Raw genomic sequence first — 11,945 nt, 5'->3', positions numbered from 1 at the left:
TGTTTGCCAGGCACTGGCATAGCCTCACAAGAGGCTGCTATATCAGGGTCCCTTCAGCAGAATCTTGCTGGCATGTGCATTAGTTTCTGGGTTTGGTGGCTGATGATGGGATGGATTCCCGGATGGGGTAGTCTCTGTATAGTCCATCGCCAAGGCCATTTCTAGGACAGAGAGTGCTGCCTACGATAACACTATTAGCAGGAGAGCATGTGCTGATCTATGGTAACTCTTCGCTGAAAACACTATTCAAGAATATCCATAATGGAAACTGAACAAAGAAGCAATAGAAACAAATACATACTCATTGCTCTGATGAGAGAGAATGTTACAGGCCCTGTTCAAACAATCCATCTTGGATTGTGTGTCTATACACCAAGCCTGCTTTGTCTGCAACGGTGCTTAAAATCACTGCTCTCTCTTGTTCCATGGCTTTGAAAAACAAATGTTAGGTGGCTATTTAGACCTTAGTGTTTTAGTAGCTTCCTCAAAGAATATCATCACGTTTTCCTTCTGGACATACTGATTTCATGTGTGCTTGTTATGTGGAAATGAATCCAGCCTATAGTAAGCAAGTATTTCCTGGGTGTTAATGCTTCTCCGAGCAAGCTTCCTAGAAGAATGTACTAGAGAGTAGCTGTCAAGGGTCTTCTTACTTTCATTCCAACTGTTGTGCAGTTAGGACTTCATGTGGGACTCCTAAAGTGAGAGTAGGGGTTGTTTCTGACTACATCACCTGCCTTTGGATCCCTTTCCCTTAACTGAGCTGCCTTGCCTATGCACAATAGAAGATCCACCTAGTCTCACTGCAACTTGATATGCTGAGACTGGTTGATGTACATGGGAGGCCTTCCCTTTTCTGAGGAGAAAGGGTGAGGGAGAAGGGCAAGGGAAAGGGAGAGACTGGGAGGAAAGGATGGAGGGCAAGAAGATGCAATTGAGATGTAAGGTACATTTAAAAAATGAGAAAAAAGAAAATCAATCCATATTTACTCACTAGCATAAGCAATGCTTTTGTTTGCACACACTGATGATTATCTTTTAATTATGATCAAAATAATTTAAATAAGAATCCTGATATGCAGTACTATTCATCCCATATTCTGTATAAAACAGTCACTATAGTTAAAAAAAAAAAAAGAAAAAAGAAACAACAACAACAAAAAAAACTAAACCCATGCACCACCTGAGTTCTTTTCTTGTTCTACATAGCATGTCCTAGTTGGGTTTACAGCCCTAGAATTTTGGTGACTCACTAGAATGACTAAGGATGGGTGCCACATTCTATTCTTCACTGAATACAATGACTACAGATTTGAAAGCTCACAGGAAAATTAATGTAAAGCTCTGCTATGAGATTTTTTTTTGTGTGTTAACATACGCTTTTCCTTCTTCAATCCTGTGGTCCAGTTTCAGGGTTTGGGCGTCCTCTAGTCAATAATTAACCACTCTCCAAAGAGAATGGCTGCTGCCTTTCCCCAATTGTTCTGTTGCTACAGCTTGCCAGTATTTCTGGCTATGTGTGGACAGTCCAGAAAACTTAGGAACCGTGTAAAGATATTTTACTTCCCATCGTCCTCCTTAAATGACCAGGATCCTAATTTTGAAAAAAAAAAAAAAACAAAAAACAAAAACAAAAAACAGTATTTGAGTCTGTATTTTTCTTAAGTTCGTTACTGACAAATTACCAGAGATCATGGAGAAAGGCAATTCTACAAAGAAATCCAGAAAGAAAAAGTGGTCACTTTCATAAATATTAGCTCTTGAACATCTGATGAAGACAGCCTCGGCTTCAGGAGAGTAAAGGAAATCAAGTGAGGGAAACAAAACTGTTACCAACTGTTAGTTGAAATAGCTCTGATGTGGAGCTTTAAAGCAGGAAGGCAAGACAAGAAAGAAAATGAAAGAACAAAATACTGCAGGCAGCACAGTAAGTAGAAAGGAGAGGAAGGAGTGTTGTCATGGTAACAAGATAAAACCCAGGCTCCTCCCCAAGAGAAAGATAAAAGCTGTTTTTGTCCACAGGTCTCTTCTAGCTTTGCTGTGGGTTTAGACTAATCATTTTCATGCCTGGGTGCACTTGTGTGTGCGTACACATATATTATGCACATTCATTATTTTGGTCGAAAAGCCAGTTTTACCCTCCGAAATTCCAATCCTTCTCCAATAATGCCATGATGTGTTTCACTATTAAGAGAAAAATGGATGGAGATGAATATTATTAAAAGGATAAATTTAATCTAAACCTAGAGGAATTTTAAATCTTACATGCCCATCATCTCAATGGTATTAGGAAATAAAGCGCTATTGGACAATTCCTCTTTATACACACTAATGAATGTGACAATTTTAAGAGACTAGAATACTAACAAAAGCACACAGGGGGAAAAAAAACAAGATCAGAAATGCATATGGGACCTGCAATCCCAGAATTCAAGGGGCTAAAGCTTGAAGATCTTGAGTTCCGGGCTAACCTAGACCTGTAAGAGCCTTTCCCAGAACACAAAAACTGACAAAGCCACAGATATACACATATGCATATGTATATACGCATAGATGAAATCTAGGTATTTGCTTTGTATGCAGCATGGAAATATTAGTATCTAGCTTGAAACTGAAAGTAAAGAAAAAAGGAGCTAATAATTTCTTTTTGTGTATGACTGCTTTAAATGACACATGATCAAAATTATTTTAACAACTACGTTCTTGTATTATATATTAGAAAAGTAACATTATACCAAGCTGAAGAACGGTCACCCAAAAAAGATTTGCTCACATCTTAGTGCCCAGAATCAATGAATATCACCAATCTGGGAAAAGGTTCACTACATATAGAATTATGGATTTTTTTTAAAGACAGGGTCTCTCTGTAGCCCTGGCTATCCTGGAACTCATTCAGTGTACCAGGCTGACCTTGATGTTACAGAGATCCACCTACCTTTACCTCTCAAGTGCTGGGATTATTAAAGGCATGTGTCACCACTAGGCAAAATTATGGATCTTAAAGCAACCATTCTGTAATACCTAGAGGGTGGGATTTAGTGGTCAGTATCTTTATAGGGACTACAAAATAAGATGATGTGAACATACGATCAGATAGCAGAGTGATAGGCACATGCCAAGGAATGCCTACACCTACCAGATGTGTGAAAAGAGAAGGAACTTATTCTCTAACATGTACATTTTGATAATCCAGGACAGTGGAACAACATTCTTTGAGATTTCTGTTTCTAGGATTCTTCAAGAATAGATCTCTGTTATCTTATTAGCCACACTGGGTAGCTCACAACTACCTGAAACTACTTCAGCTCCAAGGGGATGAAATGCTTCTAGACTCTAAGGGCACCCGCACTCAAATGCACACAGTCACATAAAGACACACATTTACAATTAGAAAAGTAAATCCTCAAAAAGGAAAAAAGCAAGAAATGTTAGTTATATGTAACATAATAACAACTGAAGATAGTAAATGTGAAGTTTAGGAGATGAAAAGCATTCTTAATAAGATATGAGATATTTCCATGCTGCCACTGACAATACAGAACAAGAAATGAGTGGGACTACGTAAATGACTGATAGTATTCCAGGAGTATGAGTGTACTAGGTATTTATGGGCATTAGACTGTCAGGGAAAATTCTATAGAAGATATAGAATTGAAATCTGGGCTCCCAAACGTGATAAGGATTGGACAGACTTACTTAGCCACAGTCCTGGTAGACAAAAAGAAGTTTAAGACAATATGCCATTGAAAGTATCTCTGAAATGTTTGTGTGTATGTATGTATGATACATACATACAAGATATCATCATGGAAATATTGTTCATTTGGGGATGTGGCAATTCTTACAGAGTTTTAGAGGACAGTATCATTATTTGCAGGTGACACCCACCTATTAAGGGGCAAAGTTTCTTGATGCAGCTTACTTTCAAAGTAAAATGTGTGTGGGGTGGTGTGCTGGTGTGTGTGTGAGAGGGGGGGGGGAAATGTTATCAGTCAAAGGACATATATGGGAAGGAACATGCATGACACAATAAGACACAAGTTTCAAACAAGAGATTCCACTTCAAGAAAACAACCAGAACTAGAAATAAAAGAGTATGACAGCCAAATGCTCCTACAGACAGCAGTATATATGTCCTAAGTTAGAAAGCTTTCTTTTAGTATTATTTTGTATTACTATGACCAAGCTCCAGTGATAATTTGCAACAACTAGCAAGTTTTTGATGTACTAATAGCTTCTAAATGGCAGGAGCAACAAAGGTAAACAAGATATTAAATTCAGTTTAACATCATTAAAACATTACAAGGAGTCTCATCCAAATGCATACATAACTTAGATCCAAGTATATGCCATAGACCAATCATTCACTGATTAAAAATAAGAGTCATTAGCTGGGCATTATGATATACACCTGTAATTCCAAAACTTGAGAGGAAGAAGCAGGAAGATTACCCTAAATGCAAGGCCAAGCTAGTCTACATACTGAGTACCAAGCCAACAAGAGTTATATACTGACGATTGATCTCAAGAAAACAAAAAGGTACATATGTGCACATGCCTATAACACACACACACACACACACACACACACACACACACACACACACGGCATATATGACTCCTAAATTAAGGAACAGAAATCCGTCAATATGGGCATGCTACTAAGGCCAAAAGAATCAGATGAGTACTATATAAACAAATTTGGATATTCAATATACATGCAATTTTGACAGATTTTTCAAGGTAATTCTGACTGTATCTGGGGCTTACTTATATGATGCCTTACAACTCAACCCTGAACAAACAGGCATCATACAATGCCTATAATCCCAGAACTCAAGAGTCCAGCAGGAGGTTTGCTATGAGTTTGAGGGTGCCCAAAGTTATACAGCAAGTTCCAGCTCAGCCTGCTCTATGGAATAGCAAGACCCTATCTCAAAAACAAAACACTTCTTCACATCATTTAAAACCAGTTTTCTTTTTCTGTAAAATGTGAACAATGAGACTAGTGATAAGTTAATGTTATATGACAATTTAGGAGGGCTATAGTGTCAGATGGCTGTTAAACATTTTTTCTAGATATTTTTCGTTTGTTTTGTTTTGAGACAGGGTCTCACTATGGTGCTTGATATGTAGACTAGAGATCTGATTGCTGCTACCTCCTGACTGTTAAGGTGTGGGATACCACAACCAGCTTCTTTTTACCCCTCAATAAAACAAGCACTTTACATCACTGTTGGAATAAGCCACTCACATAAAGTGAAGAGGCTTCAATCAATAATTAAAGACCTTCATAAAACAAAGACTAAGCCTCACAGACATACCTGGGAAGATGAAATTCCAACTGAGACATTCTCCCCATCAGATTGGCCTGTGAGCAGTTAGTGGGGGCATTTCTTAATGATTGATTTGGGAGGAGCCAGGTGAGGCCTGGGTTATAAGCAAAGCAAGAGAAGGGAAGCAAGTAGTATTTTCTCAGTGGCCTCAGATTCCTGCCTTCAAATTCCTCCCTTGATCTTGTGAACTATAAACAAATAAACCCTTTCCTCTGAAAGTGGCTGTTTTGGTCATGTTGTTTATCACAGCATAGGAGAACTAGGACACGAAGACCAGTTTTCACATTGAAAGCTGGAATTGCTTTGTTCCTTCTATTTTGTTTTGGACAGGATCTCCTTAGTAGCCTAGAGTGGGCTAGAAATCCCCATTTTCCTGGTTCAATCTGCTTATTATAGGGATTATAGACTTGTGCCACCATACATACATACATACATACACCCATACATACATATACACACACATGTGGTGGCACAAGTCTATAATCCATATATATATACATATATATGTATGTACACACACACACACACACACACACACACATATATATATATATATATATATATATATATATATATATATATATATATTTTCTACACACACACACACACACACACACACACTACACACCACTCACCAAAATTAGTGTACTAGCCAGGGTTCTCCAGGGAAACAGTTAACAAGGAAATAGAGTCAAGAGGATGTTTCCTTAGAGAGAACCTAATACACTGTTCAGCAAGACTACCAACAACATTAAATAAAACAAAGCACACAATTTTCACCATACCTAAAATATGGGACAGTGCTAAATAAATGATTATGGCTCTTCACTAAAAACTACAGGAACATTATGAAGCTGTTTCTTCAAGGCTAGGCAGACTCCTTAGTTGGAACTCACAACCAGACATTCAGATCATTCCGGAAAAAAAATCTACCTTCCTTTATCCCTTCTCATTTCCCATACATGTCATTTGAAAATGGAGCTTCAGTTCTCCAATGTCTAAGAGATAGATATTCAACACACAGAGCTCACCTGTTTGAATACCTGCATCGAGCCACTTTCTGATTTAATTCGGACATCCATGTTGTCTATGAATTTATCCATATCTAGGAAAGATACAAGGGGAAAATTGCTTTTAAAATATTGAACCCAATATAGGCATAGAGTATGACATGTACACTTGGCTTTACCTGTATGTCCTCTATGAACAGCTTTTCAGACAAACTTTATACTAGAAAGTCATTAAAACATTCTAAGTTAATCTATTCATAGAAAAGATCACTTGTCTCGGACTCTAGTTGCCTACTTCCTATATGTCAGTCCTTCCCTTCCTTCATCTAAGTGAATCCAGCCTCTCCGACCTGTCCTATTATGGTAATTATCAATATAGTTCTATGGTTTTAAAACCTTTCCACTCCTGGTCCAGTTCTTGGTTTTTTTGCTAAGGACTTTTAAAATGCTGTATGGATCTTGACCAGCAGTATATGTACAAAGCCTACCAACAGACCACTTTTGTCTACACATCTTAAATCTATAAGCTAAGCAGAGTTAAAATCGGTTTTCATCTTCCTTTATAAATAGCTGCTCTTCTTACAAAGAGATGGCACTAATAGCTTCATTCAAATATTTTGAATCATCTCATAAAAAGTACCTATGTTTTCCTCTGCAACAGGTTTTGTTTATCTACAGTTCAATTTCAGTAGAGACCAAAAGAGGTTAGGGATACAAAGCCAAATCTACAGTTTACCTACAAACTAGTCAGACTTCAGATTACATTTATGCTTCCTCTACCCTGCCTGGTTTTAACCCATAGGAACTGAAGACCAGACAGTAAATGACTTGTAATTTGTCCTCACTAGAAATAACGATTTGTCAAGGACAGTATGACTGCAAAGGAAATACTTTGTGACACTCCTACAGGTTTTCCTGGCAGCAATCAATCAAGCTCTTCTAGCTATTGAGCGCCCCCCTCTGGATAATAATAGAATTATCTGACCGAACACGGATTTTTTTTTTTTTCCTGCCATCTCACCTCCTTTCTCAATTCAGGAATTGGAAACTCTTAGCTATTCCTTGTAACACATCTCAATTCATGTTAACGACGCCACTTGTGTGTTTCATACATAAACTCTTCAATTTTTTCTCATGGTTCCGTACATTTTCCCAACTCTTGTTCTTAATTTTAAAAAAAGCCCTCCCCCTCCCTTCTTTACTCCCCCTTTTTTTCTGTGAGATCAAGATAATGTTTTACACTGCCTAAGAGAACTTGCCTGTACCACAGCCTGGTCTCAAACACAAGCAATCCTCCTGCCTTACCCACCCAAGTGCAGGGATTATAAGAGTAAATACCACACCTGACTCCTTGCTTTGTTTTTTGTCACTACCTTGATAAACATTCAAAAATCTGTTGAATATATACCGTAATTACAGACAATGTTCTCGGGCCTTAGAAGACATGCAGGGGTAAGCGCTTAAACTCAGTTAGATGTCAAAGTTCTCTTTCATCTGGCCCTAACTGTTCTTATTCCTTAGTATATATTTTCCTCCAGGGCTCTATCCCTGGGAGGCCCTATAGAAGCAGTAGGGCTCTGCAAATAATAATGTAAAATCCTATAATTCTAGATGGACAAGTTGAGTTCGACAAAGAAAAACACTTTTTCCAGTTATACAATGTGACTCATGAGCATCTAATTCTAAGATCAATACTCTCTGCTGCGTTTTCTTTGTGCCCATATATATATGCTTGACTTGACCAGAGTCTAAACTGGTAGTATTACACCTAGTATAGCCTCTGAATTTTCAAATGAAACTGGAAACAATAGATTTCAACTGTCAAAATTCTCTAAAATTCTTCCTTTTATTTTGTAAAGAAGTGTCCTTGAGAATTACGGCTTTTTCAACTAGGAATGTTTTCCTCAGTTCTTGACTTTCAATAGATAAAATAATTGATTTAAAAATTTTTTTTTTGCTGTTTTGTGTTGCTGTATCTTGGCTCCAAATATTCAAACCGCCCTCTTCATACGGCATCTTTTTTGGACAGGCTCTTAGTGTGTTGTAGCCCAGGTTATCCCGGAACTCTGAACACCACCCCCTGCCTTAGCTTCTGAAGTGTTTGGATTATTAACAAGTGCCACCATTACTGGCTCAAAATTCTGAAACAGTAAAAAAAATGGGCAAGAGTCTGGTTTCTGAACTCCTTGTAACAATAACCAGCACGTAGATTATTGTAGGATTTCTTAATAAGTATACAAGTGTTTACTAACACCTAGCACAGATTTTCCCTATTCCCTAGTCATGCTCCTCTCTGTACCCCTACCATTTAGCAGAGTGCAATGCAGGTAGAGGTATACACAGAACTTCATTTTCAAAATTTAAAGGCCATGCCCACCTTTAAAAGTTCTGATGGTAAACTTAAAAAGCCAGTCAAGTCTTAGTTGCCCTGTCTATTACAATTTTTTTAGTCAAATGGCATACAGAGGATATCTGACATTTGAGAATGCCTCTACTGGGCCAGGCATGGTAGTGCAAGCTTTTAATTCCAGCACTCAGGAAGAAGAGGGAACTGGATCTCTGTGAGTTTGAGGCTAGTCTCGTCTACACAGAAAAGTATGGGCCAATCAGGGCAAAATAATGAGACCAGGCACACTGTGACCACTGATCACTGACACAGGCAGGTTTAACCTAGTTCCTTAGGAGTATAGAGCATTTGGACAATGGAAAGAATCACATATCCACCTATGTAACATTACAATAGGTAAAGGGACAACTTCATATAATTTCTATTCCATTACACAGATAATGAACTTGGAGGTCTGAGTTCAGAGTTTAGAAGGACTGAATCAATAGAACTTTTGTCCTCTGAGTCCAATTGCAATATACTTTATTACTTTATGGTACCCCAAATCTAATGAGTATCTTCTTTTAAAAAAAGAAAAAAACGTTTCTTAAAAGGATATTAATTTTAAGATAACAGCCTAATTGTTCAAGAGATTCTTGAGTAGATATCATTCCGTTCTATCTTCTGACAAATAGTAAAGCTGACAATATATATCATGGGTGAATGTTAGTGTGAAAAATGAGATTGCTAACATATGGTAGCTGCCTACATTTCAAGTAGTGTGGCATTGTGAAAAGAAATGAAGAGACAAGGTGACTTTGGGAGACTCGTTGACCCTTTCTATATACCTGGATTTTCTTCTGTGCAAAATACAGATATGTGAGTTTAACCTACTCCACATATGGTTGTCAAGAAGATAAATCATAATGACACATGGAATTTGTACAATGCAGTTATAAAAATCTCCAGGTAAGTTTTAAGGATTACTCCTTTAATCTGTGTACTTTGGTCAGAAAAAGAAAATAAAAATCAGAAAAGGTACAAAAGAATAGTGGCCTTGTAAAGGTCCAAACCAGTTACTAGCACAACACCTATCATTATTTTTATCAGCTCATCTTAACAATCCCAAAGGTTGAAATTCTGCAGTGTAACTTCAACAAGCTCCAGACATGTAGGTGGCGAGTAGCATAGCCTCGAGGGGTTTCGTCCATTTTGTCCTTTCCTCTCTCTCATGGTGGTTCTAGGCCCCATTTTCTTTTATACGAGAATAAAATACATACTACACATCTACCGTATACACACAGGGAATACAGGATTAGAGAGATCAAGCAATGTTAAAGCCATGTAAGATGGAAATGATCAGGCTGGGATCTGAGTCCGGGTCTGATGATCTTTTTTACAGAAGTTCTTTTTCCACCCGAACATATTTGAATACTTTCTTCTAAACATGATCTAGTTATCACACTCATGAACTAAGAGCAGCTGTGGTTACCTGCACAAGACCCGCTAGAATGTCCAGTGTGCATGGAGAAGCCCACAAGGCTCTGCCTCTCAGAAGCTACACTTGCTGAGGCTGAGCCTTTGCGGGTGTGGCCATCAGTAGGTTACACACGCTCCCTCCAGTAGATGGCTCCACATGCATGCACAAATGGGTAGTAGCCGGTCCTTAGCCTTAGCGAGTTGTTTGTTTTTTTTTTTTTTTGAAAAGGAAAAGGAAAAAATGAAGTTGAGTGGAGAACAGATGAAGGAAAATTGGAAGGAGGAAAATGAGAGGTGGATATGATCATATTCTACTATATACATGCATAAAATTCTCAAAAATAAATTTTTTAGATGGAAAAAAAATACAACCCTGCACTCTGGAATAGTTTGGTAAAGTTGAAAACGGCAACAGAGGTACCTCGCAATAGCTCGGTTATTGATAAAGAGGGTAAAGGTACCCACTAATTGTGGTATGAATCATAAGACAAAATGTGCAGTGAATGCAAATGGCACACTGCAGTTAGGTTCCAGTTGAGAAAAAGAATGAAAGGCCACAACTGCAAAGACTCATTGATCTGTAATATTGTATAAAACCTTACCATATTCTTTCATCTAATAATTATTGGAGAAAATGGAATCTAGACTTTAAATGAAACCCAACTTTAAAATGTTGTCAACTGGCCAATTTTTAGGAGCATGACATTAAACAAAGTGGCTTGATGACCCCCCACCCCAAATTTGTATGTGGAAGCTGTCACTCCTGAGGTGACTGTTTATAGATATATGGCCTTTATGGAAATAATTCAAAGTAAATGAGGTCATCTAGGTAGCACGCTAATCACAGAAGAGCGGTCCCCTAAGAAGAAACACAGGAGGCTTCTCCATCTCTTCACTTACACAAAGTAGACAGCCAAGAATGCAGCAATGTGAGGTAGGAAAGCAGCAATCGCAGGACATATGGCTATGCTGAGACCCTGGTCCCCAAATCCTAGCCCCTGCAACTAAAAACCCAGAACTTCTGTTGCTTAAAGCACCCGCTTAGTGAGATTTCGTTATAACAACTTTATATATACTACATAAGAGTTTTCATTCCTATTAGACATACTACAGAAATTTCAAATATCTTAAATGTTGATCAATAGAAAACTGGCTCATCTCCAACAATATGAACTAACCAGCACCCCCAGAGCTCGTGTCTCTAGCTGCATATGTAGCAGAAGATGGCCTAGTCAGGCATCATTGGGAAGAGAGGCCCCTTGGACTTGCAAACTTTATATGCTCCATACAGGGGAACGCCAGGGCCAAGAAGTGGGAGTGGGTGGGCAGGGGAGCAGGGTGGGGAAAGGGTATAGGGGACATTCTGGATAGCCTTTGAAATGTAAATGAAGAAAATATCTAATAAAATAATTTTTAAAAAAGAAAACTGATTCATCTCAAAAAACCAAAAGAAAGAAAGAAAGAAAGAAAGAAAGAAAGAAAGAAAGAAAGAAAGAAAGAAAGAAAGCAAGCAAGCTGGCTCAATAAACCCTTAATCATCTAGTTAAAACCTATACAGTCAAACAGAATAATGACAACTATCAACAGAATAAACAGACTGTCATAACACGATAAAGTATTTTTGAGCTATACCTCAGGCAAGGGGATAATAAAATAATAATAATAATAATAATAATAATAATAATAATAATAATAATGATGATGACGAGGCCAGCCCGGTCTACAGAGTGAGTTCCAGGACAGCCAGGACTATACAGAGAAACCCTGTCTCCAAACAAACAAACAAACAAAAGA

General features: G+C 38.0%; 1 protein-coding gene across 2 annotated transcripts in view; it reads right to left on the bottom strand.

Annotated features, from left to right (window-relative positions):
* Klf8 (Kruppel like factor 8) overlaps positions 1-11,945 on the bottom strand; it is an 87,210-nt gene that overhangs the window by 20,516 nt on the left and 54,749 nt on the right. For both annotated transcript variants that reach the window (XM_021188035.2, XM_021188036.1), the window contains one exon: positions 6,368-6,441. In XM_021188035.2, coding sequence (XP_021043694.1) covers positions 6,368-6,439 — 72 coding nt within the window. In that variant the 5' untranslated portion in view covers positions 6,440-6,441. The remainder of the gene's footprint in view (positions 1-6,367; positions 6,442-11,945) is intronic.

The sequence above is a fragment of the Mus pahari genome, chromosome X (assembly GCF_900095145.1).
Source record: "Mus pahari chromosome X, PAHARI_EIJ_v1.1, whole genome shotgun sequence".
Taxonomy (NCBI): Eukaryota; Metazoa; Chordata; class Mammalia; order Rodentia; family Muridae; genus Mus; species Mus pahari.
This window is presented reverse-complemented; position numbering and strand designations above follow the sequence as displayed.